The 22416-nt window shown below is 51.5% G+C and overlaps 1 protein-coding gene across 2 annotated transcripts; it reads right to left on the bottom strand.

Annotated features, from left to right (window-relative positions):
- Nucleotides 1–5299: 5299 nt before the first annotated feature.
- On the bottom strand, nucleotides 5300–21892 carry CLDN16 (claudin 16). 2 transcript variants are annotated; one of them, XM_006137058.4, is made up of 5 exons: nucleotides 21767–21892; nucleotides 14451–14553; nucleotides 10601–10765; nucleotides 8266–8457; nucleotides 5300–7546 (listed from the first exon to the last, which is right to left on the bottom strand). In XM_006137058.4, exons 1-5 carry the CDS (start codon nucleotides 21878–21880, stop codon nucleotides 7410–7412), a joined length of 711 nt encoding a protein of 236 aa, XP_006137120.2. In that variant the 5' UTR covers nucleotides 21881–21892; the 3' UTR covers nucleotides 5300–7409. The 2 variants fall into 2 exon arrangements, with proteins under 2 accessions (XP_006137120.2, XP_075794380.1); XM_075938265.1 differs by lacking the exon at nucleotides 21767–21892 and adding an exon at nucleotides 14664–15603 and having other exon boundaries at nucleotides 5302–7546.
- Nucleotides 21893–22416: the final 524 nt, after the last annotated feature.

Below are 22416 nucleotides of genomic sequence, written 5' to 3'. Positions count from 1 at the left end.
CACAGGCTACTCTGGACAGGTTCGGCCGAGCCCATACAGGCAGAGGCTGCGTGGGCTGGCCAGGCTAACGGCACCATGCTGGGGGAGGGGAGCTGCTCCAGCCTGGCCAGCCATTGGTTAACCAGTTAACCGACTGCATCCCTAATTCCTTTGGCCATAAGCTATTGTGGCTTTTGCCCGCAAAGGGGTTTTTTCCCAGGAAAGCTTGTGTCCAAATGAATCTTTTCATCACCGGACTCCTCGTTGGTTCTGCAGATACAGACCAGCCCGGCTGCCCCTCTGAGACCTTGGTAACATCGCAGTCGAGCGTGCCACAGAGAACAGGGTCACGGCTGCTGCGTTATTGGGGGGCTTTTCAGGTTTGATTTGTGCCCCATGCGGGTGCTTTCGTGAGTCCCAAAATAAAATGGTTTAACCCGGCTGTGTTCAATGCCAGATTTGATCGGCAGCACCAACAACCGTACTAGAGAGGAACGAAAACGAGACAAAGCAAATTGCAGAAATAGGCTGGGACCCATCCGTGATCACGTAATGACTGATGTGGCTTCATGCAGCCTGGGGTGACACTCAGGGGTGCCGGGCACAGCTTGAGGGAGAATGGTCCACCCACTAACGGGCTCCGGGCGGTTGTTTGGGGTGGTTTTGTTTCATGGGGAGTGAGCGCCCTTATCTGGCTCACTGGACTGGAATTCCCAGGCCAGGGCAGCCTCATTTGCTTGACACTGTACTCGGCTTCACTGGGTTACATAGAATCATAGAATCATAGGACTGGAAGGGACCTCGAGAGGTCATCAAGTCCAGCCCCCCGCCCCCAAGGCAGGACCAAGCTCCGTCTACACCATCCCTGACAGATGTCTATCCAACCTGTTCTTAAATATCTCCAGAGAGGGAGATTCCACCACCTCCCTTGGCAATTTATTCCAATATTTGACCACCCTGACAGTTAGGAATTTTTTCCTAATGTCCAATCTAAACCTCCCCTGCTGCACTTTAAGCCCATTACTCCTTGTCCTGTCCTCAGTAACCAAGAGGAACAAATTTTCTCCTTCCTCCTTGTGACACCCTTTAAGATATTTGAAAACCGCTCTCATGTCCCCCCTTAATCTTCTTTTTTCCAAACTAAACAAGCCCAGTTCATGAAGCCTGGCTTCATAGGTCATGTTCTCTAAACCTTTAATCATTCTTGTCGCTCTTCTCTGTACCCTTTCCAATTTCTCCACATCTTTCTTGAAATGTGGCGCCCAGAACTGGACACAGTACTCCAGCTGAGGCCTAACTAGTGCAGAGTAGAGCGGCAGAATGACTTCACGAGTTTTGCTTACAACACACCTGTTGATACAACCTAGAATCATATTTGCTTTTTTTGCAACAGCATCACACTGTTGACTCATATTCAACTTGTGGTCCACTATGACCCCTAGATCCCTTTCCACCATGCTCCTTCCTAGACAGTCGCTTCCCATCTTGTATGTATGGAACTGATTGTTCCTTCCTAAGTGGAGCACTTTGCATTTCTCTTTATTAAACCTCATCCTGTTTACCTCTGACCATTTCTCTAACTTGCTAAGGTCATTTTGAATTATGTCCCTATCCTCCAAAGAAGTCGCAACCCCACCCAGTTTGGTATCATCTGCAAACTTAATAAGCGTACTCTCTATCCCAATATCTACATCATTGATGAAGATATTGAGCAGTACGGGTCCCAAAACAGACCCTTGAGGAACTCCACTTGTTATCCCTTTCCAGCAGGATTTAGCACCGTTAACAACAACTCTCTGACTACGGTTATCCAGCCAATTATGCACCCACCTTATCGTGGCCCTATCTAAGTTATATTTGCCTAGTATATTTTCGTGCGAGCGGCAAGGCTGATGGATGCAGGCGACCTTGGGCAGCGAGCGGGGGGACTTGCCCTGTGCTGTGCGGCTGAGAGCGCCTCTCCCAGGCCTGAAACAGAGCTCCGTGTGGCTCCCAAGCTCGCTCGCTGGCAGAAGTTGCTCCAATGAAAGATATCCCCTCCCCCACCGTACCTCTCTGAGGAAACCCACCCGTCAGTTTTGACCTCCCTGGTCCGGCCCATCGGGACCAGAGCAGTCCCAAAGGAGAGTTTTGCCAGACCCGGGGGTCCCTGCCCCAAGCCTGCCAGCCTCCTGCCTCTGGCCCCTTGTCCTCCCTCCCCAGCCAGGCTGTCCCTTGTGTTGCCGTTGCCTCCCAGCCCCGTGCTGCCATGGACGGCCGGGCCTCTTCGCCCTCGGGTTCCGTCCTTGTGCTGCCGTGTACTGCAAGGCCTCTGAGGCCCTCGGCCTCATCTGCCACAGGCAGCCAAGGTTCCCCGGCCCCAGCACGGCTGTGGGGCTCCGGCCCTCCTGCCATTAGCTCCCAGGCTCTCTGGCCCAGGAGTGTCCATGGTCCTGCCGGTCCAGAGAGCGCCAGCTTTCAGGGGGGCAACCTGGGAGTGCTTGGGACAGGCCACCCTGTCTGGTCTGGAGACACAGCTTCTCTCTGGCACACGCCCATGTCTGCTCCACGCCGCACACCCGGCCGGCCCGCACTCGGGCGAGCCAGCCCACCGGGGCACTGAGGCATGGGGAAAGAGGTCGTTGGCAGGGCAAACAGAAGAGCTTCCTCCCCAAAGCTGTCAATCCGTCACCTTCCGCCAGCGTGACCCTGCGGGAGGGCTGAGCGGTTATCCCCAGGGGAGTGTACCAGGGTGCGGACCCAAGAGGGCAGGAGCAGTCAGGAACTGTCATTTCCACTGGGAACAGCTCGTGGCCAGTGGTTTGTCTCTGCAGCTGGAATCTCTATAGGCCCCACAAAAAGCAGTGTGGTAGAATGGGTAAGGCACTGGGCTCAGCATCAGCACGCCTGGGGTCTGTGCCTCGCTCTGGCACTGCTCTGATATGTCACCTTGGTCATGTCACTGTCCCATGACACAGTTTCTCCCTCAGTACAATGGAGACAATGACCATTGCTTTCTTTTAGGAATGACCGTTACTCTTAACATGGAGGCATTTAGGGCTGTGGATCCATGCCATAGCCGCCTCTCCGGCGTGCTCCTCTGCTCAGTCCCAGGCCCCTCAGAGCTGCCCCAGAGCAGCCTGGGTAGATAGCATTCCCCAGGCGGTCTCCCCAGACAGCAGTCTCTTTGCTTTGGGCCTTGTGTTCCCATGCAGCTCTCAGCCCCTAGTGAAGATGTTTCTTTAGGGCGGGGCCGTACTTCCAAGAGCTACAATTGAAGATGAGACTGTTTTATGACAGCTCAGCTGAAAAATCACTTTCAGACGTAACAGTGCTGAGAAAAACGATGGTGTCCCAAAACTGCTGCCCACCTCACATCACTGGTGTTGCATGTTCCAAGTGCAGTGACCCAAAAATCCTGGGAAAGAGCCATGGAAGACAATCAGGGGGTGAATATTTTGGCTCTGCTGTCACTAAGGCTATGTCTAGATGACATGCCTCTGCCGACGGAGGCATGTAAATTAGACATCCCGACATAGTCAATGAAGCGGGGATTTAAATATCCTCCGCTTCATTAGAATAAAAATGGCCGCCACGCTGTGCCGGCTCAGCTGTTTGTTGGCACAAGGCGGCAGTCAAGACGGGGATCAGTCGGAAAGCAAAGCCTTCGCCGACCGATCCTGTAAACCTTGTTGCATGGGAACACAAGGCCCAAAGCAAAGAGGCTTTCTTTGCCGACTGATCCCCGTCTTGACTGCCGCTTTGTGCCGACAAACAGCTGAGCTGGCACAGCGTGGCGGCCATTTTTTTTCTAATGAAGCAGGGGATATTTAAGTCCCTGCTTCATTGACTATGTCGGTATGTGTAATTTACATGCCTCCGTCGGCAGAGGCATATTGTCTAGACACACCCTAAGGGTGCATCTACACTGCACTCAAAACTCAAAATAAGAAACACAATTTTTGCTATGCACATTGCATCTCTTATTTCAATTCTATTTATCATCTACACACATCACATTTCGAAATAACACACTGTTTCGAGACATCCCGTATCCCTCGTGGAACAAGGCTTACAGGGATGCCGAAATAGCGCGTCCGTTATATTTCACAGTAGCGGATGTGTTCCAAAGAAGTAGCTATTTCGAGATACCTCTGGTATCCTGACATAGCCTTGCAGTGTAGACATACCCTTTAAGTCTTGGCAGTGGATCAGTAACAAACAGTGGAAGGATTACCTGCCCGGAGTCCAGTAAGAGTGGCACAAGGTGAGGCTCACACGACATCATAACGTTATAAATACCGCACATCGTGTGGAAAAGCCTCTGTAGCCTCATGCAACATTGAATGCCAACTACACCTGTTGGGGGGATGTTCCCACCAAGAAAATCAATCAGGCATGAGCAGCAGCATGCAAAAGGCAGGGAATCACAGAAAGGTTCATTGATCTGTTTTCCAGCTCAGTCCAAAGACTTGGTGACTATTCTAGTCTGGCATTATTATTATTTTATTGGATGGTGTCTTTTGGGTAAAGGGAGTGACAGGGAAGCCGTTTTCCAGGGCAGTCGTAAGTGGCGGTTCTACTCCAACCATTCAGTGGTCTGGTTTTCAGTTTTGCCCCCAGCATGAGCTGAAGACACTAATCTGAGTATTGGCCTAACCTTGTATGTGTGTATTGGCTACCGTTGGGAACGTGCCCTGAGCAGCCAGTCAGTGCTGAGTGCCTTCCAGGCTGGGATTCTGCTGGGAGCCTTCTACAACCAGATGCCTGCACCCCCCAGAGGCAGCTCTACTGCGGTCAGCTGGTTCCACACAACCCTTGGGCTCAAGTGTCTCTCAATAATGCTTTGATGCTATAAAAGGGAGATATTGGCCAACAATGAGCAGGTAAAACTGAGCCAGGGAGAGCTTTGGTTCTACCTTCAGTTCTGACACGGACTCTTTCTGTAGCCTGGGACTAGTCACTTAACTGCCTACCTCAGCTTTCCCCTCTTTAAAATGGGGACAGTGGAATGACGCCTCGATGCAGACAGTGGCCTGGATGAATGCCTCTTCCATGTTTTCAGAGGGGTTTGCCATGTGGAAGCTTTAAGAACGGGCTAAAAAGCATAGATGCTGCTCAAGCTCCCCGCAAAGAATCCTGGCTTTTGAAAAGCAAATGCTGGTGATATGGAGTGGGGTCCAGAGACTGCTTAGATTCCTGAATCAAACCTCCTCTTCCTAAAGCCTGTTCCCTTTTGCTCCTCATTTCTGGCAGGGACGGTAGCTGTATGACGCAGATCTTGATCTAGCAACTGAAACTTACATGGATTTCAAAGGGCGCATTTTATTGCAGTTCCAAAATATTTAAGTAAACCTGTGTTCTCTTGATTCACATCTTCATTCTAATAAAATCGCCAGAGCCCAGTGCAAATCACTCATGAAAATAGGGTGGGGAAACACTATATCGATCTCTATATCGATATCGATATCTGTTTAATCAGCAAATTGTAGTACCATCTTCGGAATAAGAAAAATATATTATTTACATGGTTAACTGAGGGGGAGGAAAGTGAGGCGAGGGTGAAATATTATAATAGTTCAAACAAAATTGTTTTATTATAAAACCATTTTATTGAGTGTGCTGCAATTGGAAATCACTGTCAATTTACAGGGAAGGAAATAAACTAACCAGAGAGGATATTTACAAAACTATTTGTCGTGTTCCAGAAAGCACCTGTATCTGTACTCCAAGGGGACGGACACTCAGCATGTGCCTGGAATCGAAGGGAGCCATTCCAATAGTCACGGGAAGTGCCTAGCACCTGGGATAAAAAGTGCACCAACATATGCCAACTAATGAGCTCTAAAAGTCTTGTGTAGACTTAACATGTGTTAAACCAGGTGACTTAAACTTGGGGCTCCTGCCCATGAACTTCTGCTGCCAGCAACCGTGTTGAAAATTGTGCTTTAACTTGCACTAGCTAGTTGCACGCATGCTTTACCTTGCGTAAGCTAATTTGTTAAAACCACAATTTCCCCCCGCAGTGAAGACAAGCCTAAATTCTAGCTCGTCGAAGTCCTATGTAAGGGCAGCAGAGTTTTCTGCTCGGTAAGAGAGCTTTGAATTGGATAAGGAGGTGTTTTGATTTAAAGGGAGTTCAGATCAAAGGGTTTTTTACAGTTGGTGATTCCAGCTCCTAATTAATAAGTTCATCATGAGCCAAGCCTGTTCTGCATCCTCACCCAATTTGTCCTTGTCCGACTCAGACCAGATCTGTACTAAAAGGGACCATCGAATCAAGATATGCCACTCCAGCTACTTTAATTACATAGCTGGGTTGGTGCGCCTTGTTTCGCATTTCCCCACCGTCCCCCACAGCAAATGCTTCTGTCAGCTTCCCTTACTCCTTGCAGAAGCAGTAGTATCAGGCTGCTGCTAGGGGCGCCTCCTGAGTTCAATTTAGCGAGTCTTAACTAGACCCACTAAATCAAACTCCGGAAGATGGATCACAGCAGTAAGGGAATGGTTAAGCACTAAATTAGGATTTCCAGATCTGGGCAACTGGGAATCCCAGATAGGCTGACTGATTAGCTCCTCGATCGTTGGTGAAGAGGGTTGCATTTCACAGGGCAAAACGCCTCTGAACTTACTGTGTTTTCTCCAGCTGGTGATTTGTGGGCGAGCCCTAAGGCACAGACAGCAGGGGAGGGTGCAGGTTAGTACAGCCTGTTCCCTTCTGTGCTGATCTCTCGATGCTCTCAAGGAGAGAACACACCCACACCCTGTCTACATGGATTCCAGATGTCCACCTGGCCAGGCCCGTATTTCTCTCAGCAGAGGTCCCTATGCGTCGTCCCCTGGGTCTGCCAGCACCGTATGCATGGATTAGCTCTGTGGATTGTCTTCCTCGTACAGTTTTGGTTTCTCTATGTATCGTGTAGTTGCTCGTCCCTGCAAAGAACTGATTCCTTTCACCTCACAGTGAAGTCAGTGGGCCAAATTCTGATGTAGGCTGCACACAGCAAGAGGTAGGGAATTGAGCTGGTATTTTGCACCTCTCAGAATTCGACCCAGCGCAATTCCTGCATTTAGGATCCTGCCCGGAGGCTGATTTCTTGTTTTGTTGCCGATGATAATTTTATTTCAAGCTATCATGAGTGATCCCTCCAATTTTTTTTCCATCCATGGGTGGAATAAATTTTGTTACATGCACCGAGGCATGTGTGGATGTGCACCACCAGGATAATCACAGACTGGCAGTTGTGGGTGCCTGGCTAATCATTCGGGGGCCTTTGACTCTCTCCTGGGTGGATGCCCAAGAGCTCAGCTTACAGGGAGCGCTGGCCCTCAGAGAGACCAGTCTCCACCTCTCTGCGACTTGGCACCCTGCTCCCAAACCCTGGGGATCAGGCCTGTGAATAAGCAGTTCCAAACCAAAGCAGAGCGTGACTCACGCCCCTTCCTGCTCCTCACACCCGGGTGTCCATTGCGTACATTTTGGCGGTCGCTGTCCGAGACGCTGGACAGTACGTGTTCGCCATGGCCAGTCCAGGGGAATACGTCTTCCTCCAGGAATTAGAGGAGTAGAACCTCCCAGAGCCGACATCTATTGCCAAAGGGAAAGAAAGAAAAATCCATGAGCAATGACATGACCATTTCCACCCGCAAACACAGCACGATGAGGCTTCCGGTTTGGTAGTAACTGAAATAACAGCATTGCGCTCTGCTTAGACCTCCTCTTCCGTCCGAGGATCTCAAAGCACTGGACAACGCCGGGGAGAGCATTACTCCCCCCGTTTCACAGGCCAAACACTGAGGCCGTCTTAGCCATCACTTATGGTGATGCTGGTGCGGAGCTGACGCGGGTTGTCAAGCCCTAGGATAATGGGAGCAGAACCTAGAAGGGCTGAGCTTCCCCCGCGAGAACACCTAGGCAAGGGGCTGTGGAGCCCTTGTTTTGTGCAGCCCGTGGGAAGGAGAAGAAGGAGGCAGAGACAAAACACAGCAGGCCTCTAGCAAACACAGGATGTACACATGCTCCGGTGACCGTAGGTAGCAGCATCTGGTAACCCCCGGGGAGCTATAGGGAATATGTGAAGGATTGTGGATCTTGGACCAAGCTGCTAAAGAGACACATCCCAGCAGCCAGACCCACACTGGTGTTCTCCGCGATGAATGGAAGGATTTAATAGACACACACAGCTGAGCCTGGCTCTCTGCCCCAGGCATATCTGCTACCCAGCATCCGGTTGCTGGGCGTGTGCGTAGCAGCACCCCAGAGATTAACTGTCTCGGCTGGGTTGAGTTGATGCTCTTGGGTCTTACCGCGGAAGAGATACATGCAGCAGGTGAGCAGAGCCCCGGATAAGAAGCAGCCCAGGGACCCAGCCATGCCAAGCCAACAGGACCAGCCAAACTTGTACTGGATGCCCAGAAAGACATTGTGTAGAACCAGGGAGGAGCGCTCCACGTACACCCCGAGGGCGTACCACACGGAGCCGATGAGGCCGGGGAAGCCTGCAGGGCAGGAGAGAAGAGCACCGGAGAGAGCAGTCAGACCAGGCAAGGTGAGTACGTGGATACCCAGGTCGGGCGTGTAGTCTGCCATCGCTTAATGCTGCTTACTGCTCCGTGGCTGTCCCAAGTGTACATACGGGCAGTTCATCTCTATGGCTTTGCTTTCTCACACCTGCAATGGACGCTCCCGCGCTACCTAGCAGCACGCTTTGTCCGTCCCTACGGCGCTGCAGGGCTATTGGCTGGTTCTGAAGTTTTGGTGTAGTCAGGAGACAGCTTTCCACCTGGGAGAGCTCTAGCTAAAAGCGGGTGGTTTTGTGCGGAGGGGGAGGTGATAGACAGCTACGCAAAGCTTCCTCGTCACCACCATTCCTTGCTCATCCACTGGTAGCTGATTGGGAGGCTTTGAATTTCAATAGTGCTCAGGCAAATATTGAATGTGAGCGTAAGAGCATCAGAACGGCCGGGCTGGGTCAGTCCAAAGGTCAATCCAGCCCAGCGTCGTGTCGGCCAATAGTGGCCGATGCCAGATGCCCCAGAGGGAGTGAACAAAACGGAATCATCAAGTGATCCTTCTCCTGTCCTTCATTACCAACTTCTGACAAACGGAGTCTAGGGACACCATCCCTACCCACCCTGGCTAATAACCTTTGATGGACCTAACCTCCAAGAATTTATCTAGTTCTTTATAAATGCTGTTAAAGTCCTGGCCTTCACAACCTCCTCTGGCAAGGAGTTCCACAGGTTGACTGTGTGTTGTGTGAAGAAATACTTCCTTTAGTTTGTTTTAAATCTGCTCCTATTCATTTCATTTGGTGACCCCTAGTGTTTGTTATGGGAACAAGTCAATAACTTTTCCTTATTCACTTTCTCCACACCGGTCATGATTTTATAGACCTATATTATATCTGCTCTTAGGGCATGTCTACACTAGGAAATTATTTCGAAATAAAACCTCCTGAAATAACTGTTTTGAAATAGCCTGTCCCCACTGCAAGGAAACCACAAAATTAGTCTGAGGAAGGCTCTCTGAATGTGGATACGCTACCTACCACCAGGCAGCACTGAGAAGTAATTACTTTGACTGGTTCTTGGGGGTAGTTATTTCGAAATAGCTGCAGCGGAGCATCCACACAACCGCTATTTCAAAAGAACAATTTCAAAATAAGCGTTATTCCTCGTGGAAAGCAGGAGTCCAGATTTTGAAATAACCAGCCCCTTATTTCCAAATAAAGGGAGTTCTTTCCAAATAACTCCCTAGTGTGGAGCAGGGCTAGTTCTCCTCTTTTCTAAGCTGAAAAGTGAGTCCCAGTCTTTTTAATCTCTCCCCCTATGGCCGTTCCAATTCACGTCTGGAGGGAATCACAAGGAAATGTGCACCACGTGCTATTCGCTGAAGTCTAAAACGCACAGGGTCATATCGAAGGGGATCTCTGAGCACATGAGAAGCACATGTATTCATTAGCCTCTCATGACTGGCATTACTTAGGTAGATAGACCGATCCATTGGATCCAGGGCTGACAGCAGGTGGTCTTGAACCGGCGACCTTAGGGCGCTAAAGCCATGTGTCGGTACTGCATGAGCTAAAAGCCAAGTGGCTCTCAGCTGAGGCTCTACAGCAGACATCACTTTCCCTTGTGACTGGTCTCGCTGCTGCAACAGCTAGAGTAACATTGGCAGAGCTTTTATAATATTAGTAAATATCCAAATAAATTGTCCACACTGAGTCAGTGCTAGAACTTGGCACCTATTGATGCTGAGTCAGTGCTAGAACTTGGCACCTAGTGATGCTGAGTCAGTGCTAGAACTTGGCACCTAGTTATGCTAAGTATTTCTCCGGCGCCGATCATGCTACTGTCGAAGAATCTCACGCTGTAATGTAGTTAGCCTCTCAGAATACCCCTGTTACGAGGCTCCAGGAGGGCACTGCTATGAGCCCCATTTTACAGATGGGAAACTGAGGCACAGAAAGGCTAAACGACTTGCCTGGAGTCGCAAAGGAACTCAGTGGTATATCAGGGAATTGAACTTGGTTCTCTGGCAGGTGACCTAACCATTGGACCATCCTTCCTCTCAGTACTACTCTCACTCCTTTGTTTAAACCAAGCCACCCATGCTCATGTCCCGGCGCTGGACAAATACCTGCTATGAGCAACATCACTCCAGACACGAGACAGATGCGCAGCTTGGCGGTGGGCTCCTCCGGGAGGAATTTGACACAGTCCAGACCCAGGAGCAGGAAGGCAAATCCAAACCCAGCCAGGATGTCCGCTGTGATCATCATGGCTCTGGTCAGCACCAGCTTCACTGCAGAACAAGGCAGGGGGTTGTGGTGCAGCGAGGAAACACGGGACGGTTCAGAGAGAAGCAGATCCTGCCCCCCTCGCTCACACAGAGGGCGTGTCTCGCTCCCTGGGCAGCCCCATTGAGATCAAAGCAACCAAGGGAACAGAAACCTTAATTTTGGGGAATCCAGTGACAGCTGCACTTCCCAGCCATATTTAATCATAGGACCGGGCACTAGGAGTGCGGGGGTGCTGGAGCACCCCAGGGTTTTCCGTCTGCCACTCTGCATGCCAGGAGCTCTGCTGCTGGCCCCGTGCACCAGGGTCCAGGCTGCCACCCCATGTGCCAGGGGGCTCAGCTGCCAGCCTTACACCTGCCACCCTGCATGCTAGGGTGCTGTGCTGCCAAGCCCGCATCCAGGGTCCCAGCTGCCAGCCCTGCAAGCCAGGGCATTGTTCCTGGCTTCAGCTGGGACGGGGGTTGGATAGGGGGACTGGTTTTCAGGACCCTTCACTTTTAAAAATATCCCCACGCCACTGTATTTAATTCCCCACAGAAAATGGCTGTTGTGCTGCACTCTAAAATGAAGTCCCTCACGTCCACTTGAATGCTCATTATCCTTAGGGCAAGTCTATGCTACGGGGGCAGGTTGATCTAAGCAACACAATTTGAGTTGCATTAGGAGCGTAACTCAAATTGACATAGCTTAGATCTATTTACTGCAGGGTCCCCACCATGCAGGGTCAACAGAAAAAACTCTCCCATCAACTCGCCTCATTCCCCTCATTCTGGTGGAGTCGATGGGAGAGCACTCGGCAGTTGATTAAGCATGTCTACAGTAGACATGATAAATCAATCCCTGCTGGATCGATCATTGTCCCATTGGGCACATAGTGAAGACATGCCCTTTGTCTTGTTTGTATAATTTACATGAATAAAGAAAGCATCTCCCCCTCCCTCCCAGTAGTGCCACATTCTCAATTAATCACATTGTATTATGGCTAATCTAACGATAGACCCTGAAAGGGTAAAGGAATGATTGGAAGGGGATGAGATACTGCTGCAAAGGTGACTTCTGTAGGCCATGCAGTATTCAAGTGTGGATGATCAAGGACATACCAATAAGGAACGATTTTTTGCTGCCCTGGGCATGGCCAAGAAGATCTCAATAATGCCAAAAGCTGCTTCTAAAAAGGGTATTTGGTCCCATGGATTTGGTTTGGGCCCATCTGTAATGTTAAGGGGCTATTACCTAGCGCAGCAGTGTTTACATCATACTGTCCTGGCAAAAGAGAAATTCAATGGAAGAGAACATCTGGCTGCCTATTTTCTGGGGCCCAGGGCGATATTGAGAAAGAAATTTGGTGGTTTTGTTTTTTAGTTCCGTAGAATCCTAGAACTGGCGGGACCTCGTGAGGTCATCAAGTCCAGTCCCCGGCCTTCACGGCAGGACCCAGCACCGTCTAGGCCAAGTTTGTTTGATTCAAACTTTTTTGGGGTGATGTTTATCACACAACTTTCAGAATAGAAGAAGAAAATAATAATGTTCCAAAACCACCGGTCCAGCCAGCTGTGGCTTCCAGCGAGGTTCTCCTGACAGACAGAGAAGGTGAAGCTGACCCTGTGCAGAGAGCACACCCCGTCTGTGCCTATCGAACAGTCTGTCTTCACTGCAGAGGGGGAACTGGAGTCACTCCGTTCCCGTTAGCCTTGCTCGAGTCAGAGCAGCCAGACTGTGAAATCCTGATTGAGCTGCTTGTGTCCACACTGGGGCTGGCTGAAAGGGTTCTGAGGCAACATCCCATGGGTCTGCCTCTTGCTAAGCCACTCTGTGAATTCTTTCCCAGTGAATTATGGGAGAATTTGTCCTGTGGGGACACATGTGGGAGTTGTGGGAAGGCACTGAGGGTGTGTCTAGACTACAGGGTGTTGTCGACAAAAGTGGCCTTTTGTCGACAAAACGATACCTGTGTCTACACTACCGCCACATTCTGTCGACAGTAAGTCGACAGAACGCGGAAGTTTTGTCGATGGCGGTAAACCTTGTTTTACGAGGAAGAATGCCTTTTTCAAAAATACTCTACTGAAAAAAGATGCTATTGCATGCAAACTGTGCTTTTTTCGAACGAGAGCGTCTACATTGTCTTTCGAAAAAACGGCTTGCTTTTTCGACAGAACTTGTTGTAGTCTAGCTGCTCTTTTTTGATAGAGGTTTTGTCGACAGTATCTGTTGACAGAGCCTCTGTCGAAGAAGGCGTACAGTCTAGAGGTAGCCTGAAGGTCTAGCAGCACTTGAGTGGGACAAGCTGCACCAGCGCCCCTTCTCCCAGGAATCCATGAAGCTGCCTCCTCGGGGAAGGGGTGCCATGGAGGGAAGGTGGGGCGATGGAGGGAAGGCATGGGGTTTGGGAACAGTAATGGAACCCCCCCGACTATACCCGCTAGGGTTCCTGGTTTGGATTGTGTAATTGCTTGGCCAGGGATGGCTCATAGACTGGGAGTTTAAACCGTGGAGGGGGGGGGCAACCTTTTTGGGGTCAGAGGCCGCTGACCCACAGAAAAATCAGTCGGGGGCCGCACACAAGTGAGAAGCAAAACCAAAACGAAACCCCCTCACTGACATGACCCCCGACTGAGAAGCAGAAAGACGCTCCCCACGTTCCCTCGCACACCAAAGCCTAGGGGGGTCCACGGTAGTCGATTTTGTGTGCTCCAACCCCATGGAGGGGCAGTGGGGACTCCCCAGTGCTGGGGGAGGGGAAGCCCGCATCCGGTCCTCAGGCCTTAGGTTCTCCACCCCTGGTTTAAACCAGCCAAGACAGATGCCTATCCAGCCTCCTTTTGAAAGCCGCCAGCGAAGAAGCTTCAAACGGGAGAGCTTTACCTCATTGCGAGATGTAGCACTAATTTGGTACTCTTAAAAACCCAAAGATTTAAGTGCTTGTCAACACTGCAAAGTTAGCGAGTTACAGCTCGGGTGTCTCCCCTCACTCCAGTCCTGTCCACCAGTGTTGTCGTCAAGTCGTCCCTGTCAAGTCTCAAGTCGAGTCTCGGGTCCCTAAAGTCACTTTCGAGTCAAGTCCCAAGTCGAGTCCCAAGTCTTAATTTTAAAAACGTCAAGTCACATTTGTACAAGCCATCAATATCGGCATTTTTGGACAATTTTGTCACCAAGTCGATTTAACAAAATCAGCAAGTCTCAAATCGAGTCTCAAGTCACAAACAATGAACCTGAGTCGAGTCTCAAGTCAGTCATCTAGGAGACTTAAGTCGGACTCAAGTTCAAGTCGTGGGACTCGAGTCAACAACTCTGCTGTCCACACACAAGAACCCTCAGATTGAGTGCGATGGTGCTTTTAACTCAAGCCGGTTGACTCATTGGGGGGTTCACTCACATTTGACTGAAGAAAACTCACCAGCTGCTCACACGACTGCTCAGTCGTATGGACACAAGCTTTAAAGCAGGGCAGATGCAGAGCAGCGGCTGCTGGCAGGACACCCAGATCTGAAGGAGTCACGCTGATGGTGAAAGCCCCGGCATGCACAGGGCTGACAGCTCACAACCCCCCCTTAATAATCTTGTCTCCTCCTTCAAGGTCATGACCCCCGGATTAGATGACCTTGTGGTCCCGTTTAGCCCTATGGGTCTATGATTCTATTTTCTCTACCTCCACGGATTGCGATTGAAAATCGGAAGCCTACGTACGGGAGTGCTCGGCAAATATGGAGTCATACTCGTCACAGGTCTGAATCCCGTCGAAGACGTTGGTGACGCATTCCCACCACAGGCCGCGGCACTTCGTACTCACCTAGGAGTGAAAAAGAAGCGAGTGAGCACACGCAAACCACACTGCAGGGGCTAGAGGAGAGAGCTGCAGTGACCTCTGACAGCTAAGTCACTGGCAAAACTCCCACTGACCATCACCGCCGGCAGGTCTCCATCGCCGGCCAATCACTCAGGCGCACGGAGTCAGCGCACCAACACTGCTGCCCCTCGGTGTGTCTTGTTCTCAGAAGTTTGCCATTTCCAGAATTGGGCCCCTGGCTGGTGGTTACCAACATGCCTGGAGCCCAGGTCCCTCGTACCCGAAAAGTCGCTTTGCAGCTTGGTTCTGCGGGACTGTTGTTTTAAACTAAGACAGGGCTGCCTGGAAAAGTGTCTCTAGCCAGCAGGAATTCGGGAGGGTAAAAAAGGCCCGTTGCTTGTGCTTTGGGGGTTTCCTCTTTCAAAATGAACGGAGTGGGAGTGAGAGCAGCTGGACTGACCTCCCCAGGGACCGTGGTCGTCTCCCGAGGGCCTGGACAAGGTGGCCAACAGACAGGACAGCGTCCTGCCCCCTGCCTTTTTACCCAGGGATGACAACGAAGACGGAGGCCATCTGCCCTCCAGGCCCCCTCACCCCGGTCTCGGCATAGCCTGCCTGTAAGACAGTGGGCACGGCCATCAGCCGCACAACCCCGGCATGGGGATAATTTAGGGTTTCACAGGAGTTAACGAACCGGGGCAGCAGGAACTAACTAAGCATAAGAAAGTCCCAGATTCCCAGCCCCCGAGCTTGCGGCCCAGCCTTCCCTACGTCAATCTAATGCGGATGAGATTTTCGTTAGCACCATGCGTGTGCCCCCAGGAATTGAGCACCTCTTGGGTGTTCTTGGCAGTGATGGTATACACCCTGTGGAGGAGAACGGATGTTTGTGCCCCCTTGGAATCCAGTCTGCATTAGAGAAACCCAACCTCGCTTAACAAGAGGCTAACGCACAGAGGAAGGAATAGAACCCTAGAACTGGAAGGGATCTCGTGAGGTCATTGAGTCTAGTCCCCTGCCCTCACAGCAGGACACAGCACCGTCTAGATCATCCCTGACAGGTGTCTATTCAACCTGCTCTTACATATCTCCAGGGATGGAGATTCCACAACCTCCCTGGGCAATTTATTCCAGTGTTTGACCGCCCTGACAAGCAGAAAGTTTTTCCTCATGTCCAACCTCAACCTCCCTTGCTGCAGTTTAAGCCCATTGCTTCTTGTCCTATCCCCAGAGGCCACGGAGAACAATTTTTCTCCCTCCTCCTTGTAATACCCTTTTAGATTCTCAATAGCCTGAAATTGCAGCAAGGGAGATTGAGGTTGGACATTAGGAAAAAACTTCCTACCTGCCAGGTTGGTTCAGCACTGGAATAAGTTGCCTGGGGGATGTTGTGGAATCTCCATCTCTAGAGATAGTTAAGAGCAGGTTGGACACACGCCTGTCAGGGATGTTCTAGATGGTGCTTGGTGCTGCCATGAGGGTGGGGACTGGACTCAACGACTCGTGAGGTCCCTTCCAGTTCTAGTGTCCTGTGATTGCATACTTGAAGACCACTACCATGTCTCCTCTCCATCTTCTCTTTTCAAAACTAAACAAGTCCGATTCTTTCAGTCTTTTGTGTGTCACAGACAGAGACTAGGAGAGACGGAGGCAGCCACTCGACGAATTCATCCTGGGACCGTCACGCCCCCCAGTGTCGCCCTTGGATAGCTCTGTCCGCCGAATGTAGAAAACACACCCTGACGTGCCAAACTCCACCCTGGGCCTGAAGCCAGCCCCGCGCCTTTGGTTAACCCAACAGAGCCTGCCCCCCACCTCTCCTCCTCCGGCATCCAGACAGCGAGGGCAGGGCCCAAGCACCACAGAAGCAGAGGTGCTGGGGTAACCTACCTACGCAGGTGTCCCATGGGGTGGCATTGAGACGACTTACAGAGAGAGAGAATGAGTTCGCCCTACAGCCATTAGCTCAAGCAGTAGTTCAGGGGTGGGCAAATATCGGCCCACTGGGCTAGCCCCGCCCACCGCTGTATTTACCCGCGCCCCCCAGGTAGGGGGATCGCTGCTCCCAGTGGCTGTGGGTCGCCGATCCTGCTTGGTGAGAGCTGTGACTGCCCCTACCATGGACGCGCAGGTAAATATAGCGGCAGTGGCCCACCGGGGCTATCCCCAGTGAACCGCGGCCGTTTTACTGTCCAGCCCTGGGGCGGAGGCTCACACACTAAGCTCCAGAGGTCTGAGGTTCAGTTCCGCCGGCCGGCGTTACTCTGGAACTAGGGGGAGGGGGGCTGCTGCACCCCCTGGCTTGAAGTGGTTTCCAGCACAGCCAGGAGTTAGTTTGGTTCAATGGCTGTCAGCCCCCCCATGTGACAAACTGCTCCAGCCCCTCGGTATGAGGGAGACACGTCTCCTCCCCCAAGGGGCCTCTCCTGTCTGCCCCCCCGACTCTACCACCGCCCCCTCCACATTCAGCTCTCTGCTCCAGAGCCTGCAATGCCAGGAAGGAGCCATCTAGACCCAGCAAGGGTCTAATGCAGGGCAGGGCGATAATTTTCTCAGGGGGGCCACTTAGTGAATTTTGCTACGTGGTCACAGGCCGGCTCCCCTCCCCTGGAAGGGGTGGGGCCTGGGGCGGAAGGGGCGTGGCCTCCTCCCAGAGTTGTCTGGGCTGGAGACTTTGAATTAAAAACACAGCAAAGGCCTCCCGGCTCCGCCACTACCCGGTTGCCTGGCAGCCGGCCGGGGTTGCTGTGACTATTTCAAAAAAGGTTGTCACAAGGCGGAGGGAGAAAACTTGTTCATCTTGGCCTCTGAGGATAGAACAAGAAGCCATGGGCTTAAACTGCAGCAAGGGAGGTTTAGGTTGGACATTAGGGAAAAGTTCCTAACTGTCAGGGTGGTTAAATACTGGAATAAATTGCCCAGGGAGGTTGTGGAATCCCCATCACTGGAGATATTGAAGAGCAGGTTAGAGAAATGTCTATCAGGGATGGTCTAGACAGTGCTGGATCCTGCTGTGAGGGCAGGGGACTGGACTCGATGACCTCTCGAGGTCCCTTCCAGTCCTAGTGTTCTATTATTCTATGAAAGTCTCGCTGCTGCAGACGGTGCCAGGGTAGCACCGCGACTGGGAGTCACAAACCATTGATAGGATCCAGCTGCCTGGAAATTCAGCAGCTCGGGCAGTGGGATATAACTAGAAAGCGGCCAGATGCAGCCCGCAAGCTGGATCAGTGTTAGGATCTGGCCCCCCGGCCGCATCTTGCCCAGTCCTGGTCTAATGGTGTGGGCCTGTGCTATCCGTGCGCTGCTCCAGTTTTATGCTGATCTCGCTTGGTGAATCTCCTTGACTCTAGCATTCTCCCCCAACCTCTCCTGTGTTGTTTGTCTCTTTCAGCTTCTTTGTTCGATTGCTCCTGTCTAGGTCCTGCCCCGGCTGTCGTCATATCAGTCCCCGAGCGCCGCCTGGCTCAATCAAGAGAAGGACAACGGCAACTTCTGCCTTCAGGGCAAGGCTGGGCGCTCCTTCCACGTCTGCACCGACCCTGGCCAATGGGATCCTGGTTCTGCGGCAACAGCTCGGTTCCTCTGGCCCAGTGGACATTTCTACAGGAAGAGAGGACTGCACAGCAAGACAGAGCCTTCCTTGGGGGCCAGGCCAAGACTTCCCCACCGCTTGCAAGGAGCATTTCTGTGACCTATCTTCCCTAAAACCCCCCAGAAATGCAGGGCTCCAGATCCAGAGAGCATTTGGAAAATGACAGCACAAACCACTTCTCTGGAGAGGAGAGAACACACACACAGCAGGCGTCGCTGAATGCACGCCTGGAAGGCTCTGAGTCTACCTCTAGACTGCATCCTTAATGAAGCTGGGATTTAAATACCCCTTGCCTCATTAGCATAAACATGGCCGCTGCTTTTTTTCGAAACAGAGGGTTTTTTTAAAAAAAGGCAGTCTAGAGACGCGGATCTGCCGAAAACAAAGCCTTTTTCGACAGATCCTGTATTCCTCAAAAAACGAGGTTTACAGGATCTGTCGGAAAAGACTTGATTTTCAACAGATCCGCATCTAGACTGCCGGGGGGGTTTTCAAAAAAACTCCATTTAGAAAAAAAGCAGCAGCCATGTTTATGCTAATGAGGTGCGGGATATTTAAATCCCAGCTTCATTAGCAATTTCCATGTGCCTAATCTACATCTTTCTGTCGACAGAGAGGTGTAGTCGAGACACACCCAGAGTGCCGTGGTACATGGGTAGAAGAACCTTATAGAATACAATACAAGTTGAACCTCTCTAGTCCGGCACCCTCGGGACCTGACTGGTGCTGGATCAGAGAGGTCAGTATTATCCAGCAGCATGACCCACACTTCCACTGCTTGCTGGGCTCTTAGAAGACATTTAGGGGAGAATTAGAGCTAAATAACAGCACAGAACATTGAGAGCCAGGCCTGGGGACAGTAACAAACTTTATGGGACCATGGGAAACTTGGCCACACCCATGAAAAGTGGACATCTGGCTAACTCAAATCATGCCGGACCACGGATGTCGCTGGACCAGAGAGTGCCGGACTACAGAAGTTCAGCCTGTAGGAACGTGAAATAATAATTTCTAACCTGGCTGCCATCGGCGAGGGACGATGTGCCCTGAAAATGCTTTCCCCGGCACAGTTTCCAGGCCCGGAGAGTGCAGAGCCGCATTCAGACTTACCCGTCATCAGGTCACGCTCCCTTTTCTGAAAAGAGGGCTGTGAAGTGAATGGAGCGGCTCTCCAGCTCACGGCCCTGCCGTGGTCCCCTGCCACGGGCACTGCTATCGCAACCATGCCACCTACATAGCGATGCCCACGCCGAAGGAAATCTAACCCCGGCTCAGGCTAACAGCTCTAGGATTCACACCAAAAACGCAGCTCTTCTGGCTGCAGACCGAAAGCTGCCTGGCTGATTCCTTGTCACCCGCTGGAACCAGGAGCAATGGCAGGTCTTGAGTTCCCAGGCAATTGATCATTTACCTGCCAAGGCAAATAGCTCATTAGGGGACTTCAGAAGCTCACTCTCTCAGGTATTAACGCCGGGGGCGCTTTGCTGCGTGGTTTGGCATTCACGCTCAGGGCCAGGACATGCGAACAGCGGCTGCCAATCGCCCGGCTCCGTGTTAATGGAGCACTGAGGTGAAACCCCTGTGGAGGGCGAAGACAAGGTTAAAAAGCCTTTTGTCCCTGGGGTTGTTTTGTGCAGAATGAGTTCGGCTCTTTGAGAAACAAATAGCGAGGCGCAGCACAGTGGTGAACCACTCGATGTATTTAGGGACACAACTGTAAACAGCTGGATTCTCAGCTGCTCTGATCAGCCATCTCCTCGTTGTCTTAGATGCTTTTTAAGCCTCATCAAGTTCAAGCCATCAGCCGCTGGAAGCAAGCAGAGGCAAAGCTGCCGATGACTTCAGATTTCCCACATCTGCTGGCAGTAAATGTAAAGCCATAGACTGAAAAGCCAGGACTAGCACCTGAGTTGGTGTAGGGAGACTACATCCATTTACACCTGCCGGGCAGGTGTCCTTAAATGCGCGTAATACTTAGACATGCTGAGCGTTCTCAGTTCCTTGCTTTTTGCAGTACACATCTGTGAGCACCAGCCCCAAAGTATCTAGGCTTGGCAGCTTGGATTTACTTTGTTAGGGCAAATTCTGACCCTGCTCAGCTGATTAGCAGAGCGCTCATGGCTGCCGACTGCCAGTAATATGTGTTCCTATTGGTGGTACGCATTTTCACATGCCATGGTGCACATCAAAAAATTTATTCTGCACATGGATGAAAAAAATGTCGTGGGAACATTGGTAGTGACCCTTTCATCGCTTGGTGTGGGCCCTCACATCAGGGCTACGTCTAGACTGGCTTGATTTTCCGCAAATGCTTTTAACTGAAAAGTTTTCCGTTAAAAGCATTTGTAGAAAAGAGCGTCTAGATTGGCACGGACGCTTTTCTGCAAAAGCACTTTTTGCGGAAAAGCGTCCGTGGCCAATCTAGACGCGCTTTTGCGCAAAAAAGCCCCGATGGCCATTTTCGCGATCGGGGCTTTTTTGCGCAAAACAAAGCTGAGCTCTCTACACTGGCCCTTCTGCGCAAAAGCTTTACGCAAAAGGACTTTTGCCCGAACGGGAGCAGCATCGTATTTCCGCAAGAAGCACTGATTTCTTACATGAGATCGTCAGTGTTCGTGCGGAAATTCAAGCGGCCAGTGTAGACAGCTGGCAAGTTTTTTGCTTTTGCGGAAAAACTTGCCAGTCTAGACACAGCCCCCAGGTGTATTATGACTGGGGACAGCATGGTGGGAGGCCGGGGTGCCTTAGTAAAGTACTTGCGACTGGTTTTTGAGACTGCTTTTCTAGAATGCTAATCTATGTAAATAGCAAAGGGGGAAATTTTTAAGTCTCTGAACTAAAAGCCGACCTTTGCATTCCCCTGACGTTGTGCTCACCCCAGATTTCTCATCGGAAAGCCATGCAGTTCAGAGGTACACCCTTCGGACATTTTCCTCCACAGGGATCTAGAATTCACAAAGCCAGCAGAAAATAACCTGTCCAGGGTGTCCATGTTGACTGGAAAGGCAGGGCCAAATTGCTGTTACTTTGGGGCAAATCCAGAGTACTGCGGTTAAAGCCAACAGGGTTATTCTGCGTTTACACCGCTGGCACTGAAAACAGAGTGCGGGCTTTCAAGTTTGCCGCAGCAACCAATGTGCTAGATAGAGCCAGTGCCCCCTCCTCTGATCTTGGGTGAAAAGCAAGGAGTGACTTTGGAAAGTCTCAGAAAGTTGATGCTGGCAAAAGCGACCTATTGCCTCGTCTCACTCCATTTTCTTGGCAGGCTCGGGGTGTAAGATTCCTGAGCAACCGGGCAGCGTGTTTCGCCACGGACAAATCGGACTGCAGCGGCATGTGGCAGCCTGTTCTGGGAGAATCCATCTGTGACCGGCTTTACACTGAGCTGAGCTTACAACTGGCCCGTTGAACTAACCCCAGCCTTTTGTGATCGATGGAGCTTCCTCCATCAGCCTGGCCTCTGAGCGGCTTGTACTGTATCCCCCTCACCCTGCGGGGCGTTTTCGCCTCCCAGGGGCTGTGGTTTTTCACTGTTTGTCACCAAGAAGCAAGCCTGTCCCCTCTGGTTTCCAAAGGACCCTTCCCCTTGGAGCCTACGGCTCACCCTCATGTCGACCTTACCTCCAGGGAGTCGTCAGCATTCACCATCCAGCAGTCTGTCCAGGTGGCTGCTATCAAAAACCCGGCCGAGAAGGCGGCGAAGAAACACGCAACGTACTGGAGAAGATGCTGCATCGCAACAAGTGTTCAGCACGGATGGGGGGAGGGAGGGACATAAATAACAACACGTCCCGGGAGCCTCTGAGCTCACTGCTCCTGTCTCTCCATGGCCAGTGAGTGAGGTTCCCTTTTCTTTTCTAAGCACGAACGCTCAGCTGGACCAAACCGAATGCTGCTGCCAGACCAACGCACGCCAGCTGCCACTGAAGGAGGGTCAGAGAGGTCATTGCAAGCAACTGAGCTTGCAGCCAATCAGAGTCACTCCCTTAAAACTCGGGAGGACTGGGCGGAAGCAACTCAAGTTATGCAGAACATGCACACGGGCAATTAAAGTGTCCCCAGAGCTCCTGGAATGGTGGCCGGGGTTTGGCCAAAGTGCTGCTTTTCTATGAGCGAGGGGAAGGGGGAGAATCCGAGAATCACAGAACACTAGAACTGGAAGGGACCTCGAGAGAGAGCAGCAAGGCCAGGGACCTCGAGAGGGCATCGAGTCCAGCCCTCCGCCCTCACGGCGGGACCAAGCACCATCTAGACCCTCCCTGACAGGTGTC

The sequence above is a fragment of the Pelodiscus sinensis genome, chromosome 10, assembly GCF_049634645.1.
Source record: "Pelodiscus sinensis isolate JC-2024 chromosome 10, ASM4963464v1, whole genome shotgun sequence".
Classification (NCBI taxonomy): Eukaryota; Metazoa; Chordata; order Testudines; family Trionychidae; genus Pelodiscus; species Pelodiscus sinensis.
The sequence above is the reverse complement of the archived record's forward strand: the minus strand, read 5'-3'. Positions and strand labels throughout refer to the sequence as shown.

Coding starts and splice junctions, on each gene's coding strand:
- CLDN16 (XM_006137058.4), bottom strand. CDS start 21,880: ATGCAGCATCTTCTCCAGTACGTTGCGTGTTTCTTCGCCGCCTTCTCG. Junction 14,554..21,766: donor ATGCTGACGACTCCCTGGAG/GTAAGGTCGACA, acceptor TTTCACTCCTAG/GTGAGTACGAAGTGCCGCGG. Junction 7,547..8,265: donor CTGCATGTATCTCTTCCGCG/GTAAGACCCAAG, acceptor CTTTGGCAATAG/ATGTCGGCTCTGGGAGGTTC.